The sequence below is a fragment of the Manacus vitellinus genome, unplaced genomic scaffold (assembly GCF_001715985.3).
Source record: "Manacus vitellinus isolate BGI_N305 unplaced genomic scaffold, ASM171598v3 scaffold_1_pilon, whole genome shotgun sequence".
NCBI classification, from domain to species: domain Eukaryota; kingdom Metazoa; phylum Chordata; class Aves; order Passeriformes; family Pipridae; genus Manacus; species Manacus vitellinus.
The window spans coordinates 18,776,104-18,792,798 of record NW_021939396.1 but is presented as its reverse complement, the minus strand read 5'-3'; the positions used below and the strand labels follow the sequence as shown (position 1 = coordinate 18,792,798).

General features: G+C 37.7%; 1 protein-coding gene across 1 annotated transcript in view; it reads right to left on the bottom strand.

Annotated features, from left to right (window-relative positions):
- Positions 1 to 431: 431 nt before the first annotated feature.
- Positions 432 to 16,695, bottom strand: part of DPYS (dihydropyrimidinase) — a 29,091-nt gene continuing 12,827 nt past the window's right edge. Inside the window, exons 6-10 of the mRNA XM_008924014.3 lie at positions 15,793 to 15,934; positions 13,769 to 13,911; positions 4,175 to 4,382; positions 2,537 to 2,642; positions 432 to 670 (exon numbers count right to left, since the gene is read on the bottom strand). Of these exons, the coding sequence (XP_008922262.2) occupies positions 2,568 to 2,642; positions 4,175 to 4,382; positions 13,769 to 13,911; positions 15,793 to 15,934 (568 nt within the window). The 3' untranslated portion in view covers positions 432 to 670; positions 2,537 to 2,567. The remainder of the gene's footprint in view (positions 671 to 2,536; positions 2,643 to 4,174; positions 4,383 to 13,768; positions 13,912 to 15,792; positions 15,935 to 16,695) is intronic.

The window sequence follows — 16,695 nt, the reverse complement described above, 5'->3', positions numbered from 1 at the left end:
CAAAGGGAATACTTGAACACACCAAGAAATGTTTTGTGGTGTAGTTGGCAGGGAAAAAATATATAAAGTTCTTTAAAGACAGTGACATGGAGATGTGGCACCAGCTCTAAAATAATGAGTGTTCTCCTGAATCAGCATTTCTCTGTACCTGACCCCTTCCAGGAAGGGAAAATTAAAAACTAAAATTCAGCATCTGCTAACAGAACTCATCACATTGCCAAGCACAACAGAGATCTTCCTAATACATGAAAGTAGAGAATTAGGATTCATGTCCTGTGACCCAACAGAGCAATAATTTAGAAAATGCTTAAAGACCATTGTTCATTGCTTTTACTTTACTGGGTAGTTGATACCTTCTAAAGATAAACAGTAAGAAATATCATCCCCAAACTCATTTACTTTTAAGAATGTACAGAGCTGTTGCCACACTATAATTGTAGTTATTATTTTATTATTACTCCATTTTCTAAAAAGAATTTTCCAGTTCTTATAACAAAATTACTTTTACAGAGAAATTGCAATGACAACTTTTATGTAGGAAGCCAAGCATAATGCTTATTGGTTACTGTTGTTTCATCTTGGCTCTTGAGAAGTTGATTGTAGATTGACTGTTGGACCCAGAAGGCACTGCTTTGTTGAGGACAGCAGGGTCATTTTCATTTGCTTTTATCTACAGAGAAAAAAATACAATATGATATAATCTTTCGAAAGAAAATCTCTTCTTTGCAATTTGTCACTCAGAGAGGTAATAATGGAGAAACAGTGCTAGGAGCTAGAAAAAACGATTATTGCTCCCTCACTCTATTGAAGCTTTAGCCTTTAGTCCTCTCTATTAGAAAACCTTTCTCCCTTATGACAGAGAAAACAAATGGGATGCTGCACTCTGTTGCTGCTACTGATGCCCTGGATGAGGTTTAAAGGAATGATACAATAAAATGTGGAAAAGCTAACTTTACCCTCCCACTATAGCAGATTTGTTCCTGTGCCCATATTAATTAACACTAAGAACAGGCCCATTTTATGTGAGGTGCAAGCTGGGGCTTTATATTTTTCTGTTGGAAAGTCATCCCTCAAACTAGCTGGTCTCATTGCTGGTACACACGCGCACCCAAAACCTCAGCCTGGATTTTGTCATGCTTACTGCCACCCACTGTTCCCCCAAAACATATTAATCAACTCCTCTGCTGTAGCAGAAAACATTAAAGCTGCAGTTGGCATACAGCAACATCATGGCTCAACTATGCTTGCTGAAGGTCTTACCGGGTTCTTTTACCTCTTCCTGAAGCATTTCCTCTGCTTGTTGAACTGTTAAAGAGTTAAGTGTTGTCACCTAGTCTTTGTCCCCAGCTGCCTTATCCCATCCATATGTTGCACTGTGCTGATCTCTGCTAGGTTCTTCTAGGAGACACTTGAACTCATCAAGGCAACCAAAAACTAACCCAGAAAAAAGAAGCTATTGGTTTCTGCTCGCTTAGCAAGGAAGTCAGCTCAAAGGTCTGCCGAGCACCAGGGCATGTACAGGTGAGAGACTGTCATTAACCGAGCTACACACTGTGAACACTGGAGAGGAGGGAAGGGGAGATGCCAGGTGTTATTGCCTTGTTAGCAGAGATGAGCTTACACTAACTCAGCCAGCCATTAGACCACTGCTGTCATTGACTGCAGCACCACTATTCATGGAATCGTAGAACAGCTTGGCTTGGAAGGAACCTAAAAGATCATCTGGTTCCAACCCACCTGACATGGGAATGGACACCTTCCACTAGACCAGGTTGCTCAGAGCCCCATCTAACTTAGCCTTAAACACTTCCAAGGATGGAACATCCACAATTTCTCTGGGCAACATGTGCCAGGGCCTCACCAACCTCATGGTAAAGAATTTCTTCCTAATATCTAACCTAAACCTACTCTCTGTGTAAAGCTGTTCTCTCTTGTCCTACTACTACATGCTCTTGTAAAAAAAATCCCTCTCCAGCTCTCTCATAGGCTCCCTTTAGGTACTGAAAGGCTGTTCTAAGGTCTCTCTGGAGCCCTCTCTTTTCATAAAGACAGCTTTTGTCCTTGCAAAACAAATCTATCAGCTTAACCCAAACAGCACATTTGTTGGAGGGTTATTGTCTGTAACACAGGGACACCAACAAATTTATTTTTTTACATCAAGTTGTTTTTGTTGGTGGTTCTGTTTTTTTTCTGTAAATTTGCACCCAAACATTCATGCTTTGTTTGTACTCCTGTTCATAACTGAACTCAGGTTTTCTATGGGCCTTTATACCCACGGCTCAGTCTAGCAGTTAAACTCCATCTGTTTCTTTCAGCCTAACTTCTTAAATGATGCTCCAGTCAGAAAGATGCTCTTCATACCTGGACTGCCACACTTTTTCATCAAATTTACAGATACCAGGACAACTCAGCTTCTGCGAGGGCTTATTTCAGACAAGCCTGTCACTGCCTAGGCAGCCTGCTACACTTTTGATTTCTTGAAGTTTCAGAGTAGCATTAAATAAAGTAGTTTTCACTAACCAAAAGAGATGGTTACCTGCAAGAGCCAGAACTGGTGAATGAGCACATTATTTTTGCGTGATGGATATTCCTGAGACCACGCCTGTATATGGTGCTCTCTTGACAGGAGCAGGCTGACAGACCTGCAATAAAATATTTTAAATTTTTTGTTACTTTGTCTTCCCCTTGAAATTGCTAATTGGACACAATTAAAATAGCAGTCCTATGATGACCTAGCTTTTTATGTAATGCATCCCAATACTTTCACCAAACTTCTCTCTGAAAAAGATCCCTTGCACTGGGATTAAACTGTTCAGTTCTCAGCTTTCATCAGGAGCTGGGTGGCTAGATATGTTCGACATTGTAACAATGCAATTCTAAATCCATTTTTTTAAAGAAGCAAATGACCGTGTTCCACCTCATTTTGTGGATGCTTCTCTTTGTTAAAGTATTCACATTTTCCAGTGACGATTTTAATACAGGTAAGAGATGTTAATAAATATCAATGAAACAAAGCAAATTCTGCCTTGTGTGGATATTTACCATCCACTATTCCAGCTGCTGGCTACAGGAGGCCGAGCTAGTTGAAAAATCACTTCTGAAGACATACTGCAATTGATGTTTGGGTTGAGGAAAAATTCTCCTACCTTTGATGGGAAATGGAAACCACTATGTTCATGGAATTCTTACAAATTGTGTAATTATCAAATTTCTTATAAATTTTAGTTTAGTTTTGATACTAGTTATCTACTAATTATGTGTATGAACTTGTAGGCAGCTCATTACCTCCTGAGAAATTGTGGTCTTTAGAGGAAAGCCTCATTCAGCCACTTTTGCATGCTCTTCTCAGTCCATAAAGACAATAGCAGAAAGAAATATACAGAATTATCTTGGAAGCTTTTCACTAGGCCATATCTCACATGGATGTTAGTCTGATTCAACTTTTAGATCCTGCAGTGAATTCCACTGATTAGGTACATTTTAAAATTTACTTACTCTGGGTGCTTTTGAAAATCCTATTCACAGTAAGTAATGGTAAGGACACAAAAGCATCATGAATGCTTGCACAGTAAATAGGCACTGAAAATTCAACCTTCAGGTATTTGCAATATTTCTCTTAAAAAAATAAATAACAAGAGTTTGAACACAGCTATCTTGCTTGGTCCATCAGTGTGCTTTGTACGTGTTCAGCTTTTAACACACTCTTACTGTAACACAGCAAAGTGTTTAATATTCTACAGGGTTTAGCTCCAAAGATCCGATCCATGAAAGAATTAGAAAATTATTGATTTCTTCCTTGGTGCAAGACTTCTTGCCACAGATTTTAAGGTTCTCTGATTTTCAGTGAAATCAGTGATGAAATGCAGCAGCTGGTCAGATTACTCAGGAGCAAAATTTTGTCCACTTTTATTGTAAGTAGGACATGTCTATTTTAGAAAGTACTGAGGCTTATTTCACAAGTTGTACAGACTACCATAAGAGCAGGAACTAGTCTATGATATTTTTGTGTAGATAAAGAGCAATAAACACTGAGTTCTCTAGTTTCATTTCCTCCCACCTTGGCATATTTTGATTAGTAAGGAAAATTACCATTGAATCCCCAAACCTCTCTTCCCAAGAGCTAGTTATCCTCATGTTGTACAAGGCATTACAGAGATTTATTAGTTTAATTAACCTGCTCCCGCTGCCTGACTCGTTTGTAGACATATGGAGGGAACGGTGGACGGGAGACATATTTGCCTTCTCCTGCTGTGACATTGAAAACTCCACCTTCATAAACCACTTTGCCTCTAGAAACTGTCGCAACTGGGACTCCATGGCAGACCATTCCTTCAAATATATTGAAGTTATTTGCCTGGTGGTGCGTCTTTGCAGATATTGTCCTGCGTTTAGAAAACAACACTCAAAATTACTATGATCCTTGCATTTCACTTCATTATAAGCTTTTGATAAATTTATACAGGAAGAAAATTTAGCAACATTATTAAACTATGACACTGCGCAGTACATCATGAAACAGCTTTAAAAATAGGATAGAGAAATAACATTTCATTGAACAGTAATTGCATTTCAAAAGAATAAAGAGGGAGTCAAAAAGACAGAACTTTGCAGCCTTGAAATGCAAAATTTTCCAATAGAAAAGAGATTAGTGGAAAAAAAAATCAGGCTGCAATATTTTCTTTGGATAACATGATTTCATTTTGCCTTGTCAAGCAAATATCTATGCACAATTCAGTCAATCTGACCTTTTAGCTGGAATGACTTGCAATTTCAAATTTGAAAAGCATGGTTGCAATATTTCATGTGTTGAGACTCACAAATAGCACAAAGAACATTCCACTGGAAAGTCAGCAGATGATAATGATTTTTTGGTAACTCTTAGTGTGAGTTGGATTGACTCGATGATTGACAGCTCAAATATTTCAATGCTGCTAAATAATAATGACAACATCACACTTCTACATACCTTTCCTTCAAGGGTATTAAGCAAATTATAGTTTCAGACCTCAACAGTCTCAACAGTGATGATATTATTGCTTTTGTACATATAGACCTCATTCTATATGATTACCATTTTTCTGTACAACTTCTCCAACCCTAAGTGGCTACATTAAAGGCAGAGTCAGTGCTAGAGCTGACATTAGCATCTGGAAGCGCAGGCTGTGTATACTTCCTTTATTATCTATTATTATTTATTATCTATTCTCCTTACTGAGCTAATGACTGTGTACTGTATCTACAACAGGTCAAACAATTTTGAATTTTAGTTAATTATTTTATTAACTTCCTGTATCCAGTCTACAGAGTTTTTCTATACATATAGTTTGGAGAGTTTATATTTTTATTATTTGTAATTTCTAAAAAGAAGAAAGCTTCATGCTTTTGGCTACCAGTCAGACTTTTTCCAGTATAGGTGCTCACACAATCAAAAACTTATCATGCCTATATTATAATACATATATATGGATTCATATTATTCCAGAGACTACATCTTTTGCAAAGGAATTATCAAAGTCAAAAGCAATATGAAATATTAATAGATTAAAGTATTTATCTATTTGGAGAAGAATTTTCTAAAACTTTATTTTGCTTATCAAAATGAGAAAACCACAAAAAAATTCTATATCTTACTTGAATTATAGCCATTTTCAAAAGTTATCACATATTAAATATTTCAAATGATTATTTATACAGAGGAAAAAAAGAATTTGTGGAAGGATACTTAGTTTTCCTTTCATATCATTCTGTTGAACTAAGAGAAATTGGTTTGCTAAAGGCTACATTTAAATCTTATGGCAACTGACTTTTCAAAGGCTGTGTATGTAGAAATACTCTCTATGACCAATCTGCCCATAGGAATAAAAACTTTTCCTTATTCAGCACACCTTGGACAGAAAGCTTATGCATGCCTGCTCACCAGTATCAGCATCACCTTGTAGATTTTTAGTGGAAAGAGTTAAACATCTCATTTTCAATTTCAGTCCTATGAATACTGTCAAACAACATTATCCATGGGTGTTATAATAGCCCTACAAGGCTATTATATGTGAACATATGTGAATAGGTTCCCATATTCCTCCAGTTTATTGCATTACCCTTATGGGTCCAATTGCTAGAACAGTAAATAAGAACAACTGTAGTATAATTATCTTTATAATTCTCTAGGTATACATCATATCTGTTTGCATAATAGCACTGGGACCCTAAAAGAAAGATCCAAAAGGTAATTTCAGCAAACAAACATAAAAATAAGTGAGACCCTTCAACTCAACATGTGAGCTGTTTAAATGTTCTAGGGCAGGATCACTAGAGATAAACAGACCTCAGAGATAAGTACATCCTTCATTTAAGGATACAAAATGAATGGAAGTTGGCACATTTAAAAGTAATATCCATTTGTACAGCTAAACCTTACAATATTAAAAGATACATTTCCAGAGCTTGTCTCAACAACAAACCTGGATAGAACTCATTTTTAACTCTTCAAGTTACCTTTTCTGGAGATCAAGTTGCCTGCTGGAGATCACCAAAATCTATCTGTGATTTAACCCTTTGACATTATCAATGGGAGGGAAAGTTTCAGGTAGCAAGTGGGCAACCAAATAAAACAGAACTAGACGGTGGGCTTGGGTTTGAAGCCTACAACTCAGCAACCTTATGCAACAAACTGTTTACTGCTGTGTCACCAATTTAGCTTAGCAATGTGCTAAAGTTTGCCCTCAGCTAATGGCAAGAACAGTTGTAACCTATTAATAATCCAAAAAATCAAGACTGCCACCATAGTGGAGTACAATTTAACAGCTGTCTCCAGCATCCTAAATGATGTCTGGCATAAAGGATTACTCAGTGTGAGAGAGCGGATTCTGACCCCAGGCTTAAAAATATGAATTTTATTTTTTTAAATAAAATTTGTAAAAATCTCTATTTCTGGTTCTAATTTACAGTGGCTCTTGTTTCAAACAACTCTCAAATTGAGACTGAGAACAGAATGATTATTTTGTAATTTAAAAGAACATACTCCTCTAGAAAGAGGATACTGCAAAGACATCAGGTCCTTTATTGTTCCTACTCACATCAGTGTTTCTGTGCAGTTCACTTCAGCAGCTTTTGATATAGCTGGCTTGCAAAGATATTTGAAGCTATTAATATAAATATTGATATTCCTCTAGTACCAAAGAGGAAGACATGCTTCTGAAGTTGTCTTTTCCTCAACAAAGTGCTTCTGTCAAACTAATTTAGAGTCAAAGAGTAATTTAGTCTAAGAGTAATTACCAGATTTTCTCTGTGGCTAGTAATACTGTCCTTATTTATACTTTAAGTGATAAAGGGCTTTACAGACACTCCTAGAATATTATAACTAAATAAACTACAAACTGCAGCTTGAAAATTTGGAAAAGAGCAGCAGATTAGACTAATGCAGCAATATGTAGAATGAAATTCAAGACTCTACAGGTAGTAAGCTCAAAAGTTATGACCTAAAGCTTTGTTAAGGAGTTAGAGGTACCAGTTTTCATCTCAACAAACATCAATGTCTAAGGATTTCCCTTCATCCAGGTCCCCCTCCTGCCCAATTGTAACTCTATTTAGCATTTCGGTCTCTGACTGAGACATAGAAGTGATCTTCTACCTTTCATAATGCATAGATGATGTAGGAAGCTACATCATCTCTAGAACCTAAACTTTGACTGCCATGAGGATTATCCCTTCATTTTTCAAGATGGCACAAGCAAATAAAGAATTTCATTACTTTCAATAGAAACTAAATACATACCTCACCCAATTTTCTTTAAAGTTTCAGGTACTAGAATATGAAGGAAAGCTGTAGATGACAGCCCTTAAGGAAGAACAGCGGCTCAATGCCTCAGTAAAGGGAGGACACCTATTTTATAATACTATTTAAAATAATACTATTTAAAACATAGTAATAAAGCCAGCTAAAATTACATGAGTCCATTATTGAAAACAACTGCTTTGTTGACAGTTGCCTTAAAAAACCAGCTTATGTAAGAGTGACTATTTGAGCTGTAAGCAACTTCTCTCAGTGCTTACAGTGCAATAACTCTAAGCTTTTCAGAGCTGGGGGTAGGTGAGAAATGCCAGTTTGCTAAGGGTAGTACCAGCCTTTGCGAGTTGCCTTTTCACACCACTTTCAAATGCCTTTGAACTCCTCTCCTGTTAACCTGCTTTTCTAAAATCTAGAAAAAAAATAAATAGATCTTTCATTTTCTGTGCTTTCTGAGTCATCTGTTATTTATAATGATAATTAAGACTAAGTTTTATTAAAAAGAAAGGCATAGAACAGGGAAAAAAAGAGAAAAATAAGAAAGTCTTAAAATCTGTGCGCCTATATGAGGGTTAAAAACTCATTTTCTACTTTATATTAAGGAATTGCAATAACTGCACATGCAAATATATTCAGGCAACTATTTGCAAATTTTTTATTCTTAACCTCTTAAAAAACATCTTCAATAAACATTGTTTTTGAGTAAACAAATGAATTAAGAATTGTGGATAAAACAACAGATGCAAGAAAATGCAGGAAGTTAATTTTAGGAGCTTCAAGTCAAAGTGATTTATCTGAGGAATAAGATCTTTATTTCACGCGAGCATATCTTCTAAAATTTGTTATTTTAAGGGAGGTAGAGAATGATAACAATTTTACTTTTTTTTAATTATGGTAAGTAACTCATTTGTCAACAAAATTATCAGTCTGGTCCTACCAATCACTCCAAGCTGATATCAAACTGTGGGCACAAGAAAAACAGCACTGAGAAATTAAGCTTCTAGAAAATCATACAAAGAGAGGAAAACACAGATTAGTCTATTCAATGACTAAAGAAGGTCTTGGAGACCAGAGAGAAAAAATCAAAATTATATAAGAGAAATATAAGAAAGATTTATTTTTTTTTCATAACATTTCTCAGATTCAGTTCCCTGAAGAGAACAACTGACATTTTGGAGACGGCAAGTTACTAGAGAGACGTACATCATGTGTTCTCAGAGAGGCTTATCTTGTTACAATTCACAGAACCAGAGCGTCACTGAGGTTAGAAAGCATCTCTGGAGATCATCTATTCCAAACCCTCTGCTCTGATCAGGGTCAGCCAAAGTAGGCTTTTCAGGGCCATGTTAAATCGAGGTTTAAGTGCCTTCAAAGATGGAGATCCACAATCACTTTGGGCAACCTGTGCCAGTGTTTGATCACCCCCACAGCAAAAAAAAATATTTCTTATGTTTAAATGGAATTTCCTACATTTTAATTTCTGCCTATTGTTTCTTTCTCTGTGTTTTCTTAGTTTGAGATAGAGGCCTTTGGCAGGAACACTAATTCTAGTGAATTAGTGTACATTCACGCAAACACAAAGTTTCACTTGTGCAAAAGAATATGGGACTATTGAAAATGCCAGAACATACTTGAGCTATGCATAGATATTTGTATGCCACAGTATTTCATTTTGCCTCATTGTGACTAGATGCAGTTATCCATACACTCAGTATTCAAAATTATGCTCATTCATCAAAAGAGTAAGACAGTTGCAGAATTATTTATTCTAATCTTTTGCTAACATCTTGGTTTCTTCCTCTCTCATGTTACTAAAAATTACAGGCAGTTGGTTGGTAGAGTGTTTAAATGTAGTAACTTGTCCCTACTTAAGCCTCTGAGGTTGAAGACTTGACTACAAATGAGGCAGACATAGGTTGCAGATTTTGGTTCTGATAAATGCAGAAGATTTATCCATGAACATATCTACATGCAAACAAAGGCACTGAGGAAACACATGCCAGCAGACTGGGGAACTCTGACTTCTCACTGATTCACATCCAGTCACTATTTCCCCCAAAATGCATAAACACTGGAATCAGGGTAGAAAACACAGCTTCCTATCATTTCATAGCAGGTAGATTACAGAGTAACCTGTCCTTTTCCTTCCTCCTATCCTTACCTTAGGACTCCTGTATCCCTGCTGACCAGGAACCCTGCTCCAGCAGCTGTTTAGTTGGGGTGCAGCCACCACTGCTGTGCTCAGGGCCTGAGCCCATCTCCACCAGCACACCTGAGGCACACACTGGGCCTGCCAAAGAGGGACACTCCAGCAAAGCTGAAAGAGGATGGTGCTACCTGCACAACCAGCTCAGCTTCCTCAGTCAGAAGTATCTAACTTTTCAGCTATATTTAATGGGGGGGAAAAAAAATGGTGAGTGAGGCTTCCTAAACTGCATATTGTTATAATGAAGTGGCTGGACTTAGAAAGTTAAACTCTGTTTGAGACAAGATTTTTATCTTCCCATTTGATCTTGCCTTTGGGGCTTGATCCAGAATTTATTTGCAAGGCTCCAACAGGCTACAGTGAATTTATTGAGCCCTAATATCTGCTGGGGGCTGAACGTCTCTTATGAGATTTTTGGGATCTTCTGCACCTACTTTACAAGGGATGCTCAGCTCTTTTCACTGCCTGAATTGGGTACTGCAGTATTCAGATTCCTTGCTGAGCATTTCTGAAACAAGCCCTGGAGATTTTGTACTCTTGTTTGCTTTCAAATAGCTAAAGGCATCAGCTATAGAGGACATGGACTTGCTGACAGGTGATATTCCCTTTTTCTTGCTTACTCTGCTCTCTCCTCCTGGAAAAGCCTTTAGAGCTGCTTTTGTTTCACAGACGTGGGGTTGTTACATTATTTGTGTGCAGCTGAAAGAAGCCAATGAACAATTCTTGATCAAAGCACAGATTAAAATAAGATGGTACAGTGAGTACACATTTGCTGCCTACATGCATTTTCCCAAGGAGTTTTCACAGAACAATCCTGTGTGCACAGGCTGTACTTGGGATGCTGAGGGTGTTGAGGTCTGCAAGATGATGTTTGGTGGGACATGGCTTGCAATAAGCCAACAGGTCCATTTAGTGTTTGTGTGATCTTTTACGAATGCAATGAGTATAACGAAAGTAAGAAATAGACCTCATCTGGCGGGATCCACAACCTGTCTTTTGAAATGCAGTTTCTAACCAACTTGTACATTTAATGTTTCTTACCAATAATGCTTGCTGTCATGTAGACCTGCTAAAACCATTATTTAGATGCTTTTAAATAGAGTAATGAATGTCATAATTGTTCACGTAGTCTTTTCTCTAGAAATTACCAGAAACTGCTACAGAAACAGAGCAGTCAGTGAAGCTGACCCTTAAAAGGAAAGCCTCAGCTGAAGTGGCAGAGTGCTGGAAGCAGAACCTTGAATTGCAATTGCTCCCAGCTTGTGTAGCTGTCACATTGAATTCACTAGGTTTTTGCAACCTAGAAAGAGAAAATTCTGAATACCCAAATAGCACCCAACATGCTGTTATTGTGCAATGATGTGGGAGGCGAAATGCAGCCAATTTTGTAGGGATACAAGTGTTTGTATTTTGAAGAGATTCACTACCTTTCTGAATTACTCTAGAATTTTCCCTACAGAATTCCTCTGATTGTGATAATATCAGTTCCTCACAGAAATACTCCAGTAATTATCTAATTCTTTAGGCTAGTATCAGTCAGTATTTTAAGACTATAGCAGCACAACATCAAACCAGAACTGTAAAATTACATTTTTCTCTTACAAGATTTAGATTTGCAAACAAGAAAAAAAGGCATGCACAAAAGAGGAAGGACTAAGCAAGAAAGAGGAACAAGTCTATTGTGAAACTGAAAATCACTCCCCAGAGTCAACAAAGCACATGAAGCTGCACCTTGTGTAACATCTTAAATGGCTGAAGTCCATTAGTGAGATCTCTTTTTTTTCTGCTGGGCTGTTTATGCCCTCTTCAGGATTTGTGGTGAAATGAATAGACAAGCACCAGTGAGATTTATTTACACTTACTCATGTAGTTCACACAATTGTACAAAGCCAAATGGATAAACGATGGGAACAGCGCCAGATTAGGGGGAAAAATACCCCTGTCTGAACTTAAAACCAGCTTGCTCAGTAAGAAAATACAGTTTAATGTTAAAAAAATACTTGAATTAAAACTGCACCTTCACAGCTGCAGTGGGCAAAAAGGCAATTAGAGTACTCAGGAGAGAGTGAAGAGAAGCAGAAGGAATGTTTGGGAGGCAAAAAAGATAACTACAGGAGCTGACAAAGCACCTTGAGAACATTGTCAGAACTCTGCTATCCTTCTAGATTTATTTGTCCCCAGGCAGAGCAGAAGTGAGGTCAGAAAACAATCCTTCAGGGGTTTTTTTTAGTCAGAGTTCATAGCTCCAGTCTCCTGAAATATCTCATTGCTGGTATCTCAAAATATGCTTGCTCAACATGCCAGAGGGCATAATGCACATGAAAATCTCCCTGACCCAGCACTGGGCAGGCCTCTGTGTTTATTTGGGTTGTTGAGACTCCTGCAACTTCTTTTGCTGGTGCTGCCAGTTTTTTGTGGGACTTCTGAATAGCAACCTCCACGTCTTCAAACATTGCAGCTTAAGGCAAAGAACACTTTTCTTCACATTCTCACATGTTTTTGGTACTCATTAGTATACTGACATGAGAATTGCTTTATCAAAAATTAAAAAATTAGGAGATTGGTCAAGAAATTTTCGGTTTTGTAAGGTAAATCTAGGATTAGGGGTTTTTTTTAATCTATTTGGTCACCAAAATCAGATATGTCCAGTTATGTTTCAAAACTTTCCTCAACCATGAGCAGAGTCTTCAACATTTTTTTCAAAAAATATGGCTGGAAAGCACCACTGGATGCTCACGCTGCTTCCTGAAGTTGACCCCATGACAAAAGCACCAGCCCAGCACATCTCCTGACCTGCTGCTGCTGCTCTGTGCATGAGTGGTCAGAGGTAAGACTCAGTTGTTAAAGTGCCTGCAGGTTTAAGTTATCCTGCTCAGCACTGGAACAGTGGAGATGCACTCACACAGCCCACAGGCACCTCAGCTAAGAGGGACAACTCCCCAGGTGCTCTGGCTCTGTGACATCCAGCTGCCAGACCATGTCCAGGCAGTTTAAACAAGACCAGAACGGGCACAAGAGCCAGAGCAAAACTCAAGACATATAATTCCTGAAATATTTATAGTGTCCTGAGCAAGGAGCTGGCTGATGCTGTGAATGTACCTTAAGACAGGAATCAGCTGTAATGCAGAGTACACTGTGTGAATTAAGGCTCTTAGACACTGCTCTTTCTAGCAAAAATGTACCATGGCATCAAGTCATGCAGGGTGAGACAAAAGGACACCTTTTGTGCATCTGTTCTTGGTGTGACAAACTCTATTTTAGCAGAATTACTGTGCACACAATCAGAAAACTTAAATAAAAGCATAAGCCTGCACAGACTGAGCTTCAGAAATGTTTCCCAGATTTAAATATGTCTGAAGTAGTTGTAAATTCAAACCACAAGCTTTTAATGGGTCATCCTGCAGCAACACAAGCTCTTCTCCCTGCTCTTTGTAGTGGGAGGAAGACAAACATACTCCAGCACTGAACAGAGTTACTCTAAAATCTCAAAATGATTATTTTTACTCTGAGGATATCAAGCCCTGGTTGCATAATGTACAGACTTTTTAATTTTTGCACTTAGTCAGCAATCTAGGAGAATACTTTTTAATCCATCTGGGGATTAAAGATCTCTCCTTACATACACTATTGTAGGAGACAAAAAACTTATAATTAATTCCTGTGAGGTGCTGTTGAAAGACATCATAACCTCACCGAAAGGCTTGTTGTTTTACAAAGGCTTTGAGATATTTTTTCCTGCAGAAAGGTTGGATAGGGGGAAAATAATTTCCCATACATACCTTGTAGCTTTAGGATCCCAAATTACAATGTCAGCATCAGAACCTACAGCAATTCTCCCCTTTCTTGGGTAAAGGTTAAAGATTTTTGCTGCATTTGTGCTGGTAACAGCTACAAATCTGTTTTCATCCATTTTTCCACTGTACTGCAAAAGAGTACACAAAACCAAACTCATTACTTTTTTAAACAAGGAATGAAAAAACTGTTCCTCTTATTGAAAAAGCTAGAATGAGTGACATCACATCAATTTTTTTTTGATGTCATACTGAAGATTTTAAAAGAAGTAAAAATAACAATTTGTCTCAGATGCCCATACTGCAATGTACTTTCACTGAATACCATAACTTTATCTTACTTTATCCCACAGCAAAGAGAAAAAAAAAAAAAAAGACAACTTTAAAGCCAAATGCTCTGTGGATCCAGTCATACGTCAACTGAAATCAAATGTTTTAGCTGGCTTTAAATCCATATTCCTGTTCAGTAGTTTCCTCAGGAAACATGTCCCAGGTATCTAGGTTTTGGAAAATAGTGAGACAGGATAAAGGAGAGTCTAGAAGATGATGAAGAAGAGGCGAGGTACAATGTGTAATATAGGAAAACTGATTTGCAAATTTCTTCAGCAATAACAGAGAGGATAGTACTGTTCAGTAAATGTTGAAATCAAGTAGTATAAGAAACAGATTTGCTGATGTGATACATCAGTAAAATGGAAAATCATAACGGATATATATGTGTCTTGGGACTGTCCAGTGCTATGTAATTAATTTAATCCAGTGTCCATGACTGTTGTTTGCTTGGAAAGCCATCTACGCTGGCAGTAATATTGTGCATAGTCAGAATGTCTAGGAATCAGAACGTCACAAAAACATGTTTGTATGTCTGTGAGCAGTCATCTGAGAAGAAAAGCATAATGAAAATGCTGAACACTACTCTTCTAAATAATGGTGTGTGGGAAGGGAGGAAGCTCTCAGACAAACATTACACAGTTGTGTAATATTTTACAAGTGAAAAAAGGGAGGATAATACCGATTGAAGAACTTCTTTAAAAACTGTCTTGCCCAACAGGATACACTGTTCAAAAGCCACACTGATGTACATATTCATGTCTCACTTTCCTACGAAGTTAAATTTCAGTTTATGTCATAAAAAATCACACTAGAGCTATGCCACACCTGAACATAGGCATAAATGTGTGTCCTTTGTATAAAACATCCCAAAAACAATAAACAAGAGAGATCATGGAGCAAATGCTTACCAATGTGTGGGGTAGATAATTCTGCTGTGACCAGTGTAATATGCTTCACAGTGCATTATCAACATGACTTCATTACCACAAGAGAACTTAATATTAAATAGAACTAGAGCCTCCAGAACTGAACAGTTTTTTATTAGCCAGAAAAATCATAACACCCAGTATGCAGCAGATCCCTCAACAGATTGCCTCACGTCCCCCAAATCAAACATGGTCCTGAAAAGCACTGAGCATTCTTGTGTTGATGCTGAGAATCTGAAATCAGTGAGATCTGAAAGTGCTCATTTCATCATATCACACAGCTGAGGCACACATTAAAGAAGCATTTCTTAAAACCCAAATTAGAAGTTGAGAGGCACATACCCAGTGAAGAAACTCCTCCAACAGCTAGGTTTGAGAGAGATCAAAGAGGAAAAAATACAGTGCTGATCAAATTGAAACTGTGGGTATATCTTTCTTTTTATTTTCATTTCATCAGTTGAAAAAAATGCTGCAAGGAATTGTACTGTGCACTACCACTGAAACAATAGCAATGCCTTACTGCTGAATGATAGAAATGATTCTTTAGTGATATATTTTAAGCACCAAGAATCTTATTCCATCTTCCAGGACCATAAAATGAGAGTTAGTAATGACTCTGTTACAGTCTTCAATAAAATGAGTTAACCTATGATAAACAAACTTGATAAAAATGGACAGATAAAAACTGCTGAGAGATTATATTTTTTTGGAGAAATCGGCTACCTCCATGTTCTGACATTTTGATATACTTACAACGCCTTTTTCCCATATGACTGACATTCTGTCTTCCACACCATTCACTCCATTAGGGATTTTTGTGAAGTCATCTTTTCCCAGAGCTTTCTGGCACGTGTCAAAGGTGCAATTGTCAGTCCCTGTCGCAGACAGGTCATCACTACAGAGAAACAAAGTTCATTATGAATCAAAGCATGTGCCAGACAGTGGCATATAGGAAAATATCCTTCAAGGAAAAAACAATATGCCCTGCCAGCCTGTCTTCAGTTCCATCCTCCAAGAGCAGCTCCACAGTAACAGACAGTTCCCCTATGAAGTTTCCTCTTCAGAAACCCCTGGGAAGAAACCAAGCACTAACACTAACATCTTTACTCTGGATATGTCAAAGGTGTCCCACAAGTGGAGTACTGTTCCACTTTGCCCAGAGCAACCAGCTTAGTTTCATCCTCATTTTGGGCAATTTTAGTCTGTGCCTCTCCATATGCCCTGCGAAATTACTACAGATCCACACAACAATCACTGAGTGTTCAGGCACACCTTCACAGGCTCTTTGGTCAAATTCAACCCTTTTGTGGAGTTAACCTTAATTGTTAATGAAATACCAGCAAACCACACATCTTATTAACTGCAGGTGTCTGAAAGATATTTCTTTTTTTACCTCCTTCTGACAGAGATTTTATGAAGTGCATAACTTATATGTACTTTCAGAAGTTAGCAGGCTTATTTTTGTGCAACATTCAAATTTCAAGTGAAAAAGGTAGCTGACAACAAAACCCAGAAAACTTAGATGTGACCTCACTTTTTAAACATTTCCCACTGACTTACAGCCTTACTGTCCTCCTGGGCATGTTGCAATTTTTGCTGCAGTATTAGCAAGGCAAGGTTTATTGAATACAATCACATGGGGACAGAAGGCCACAA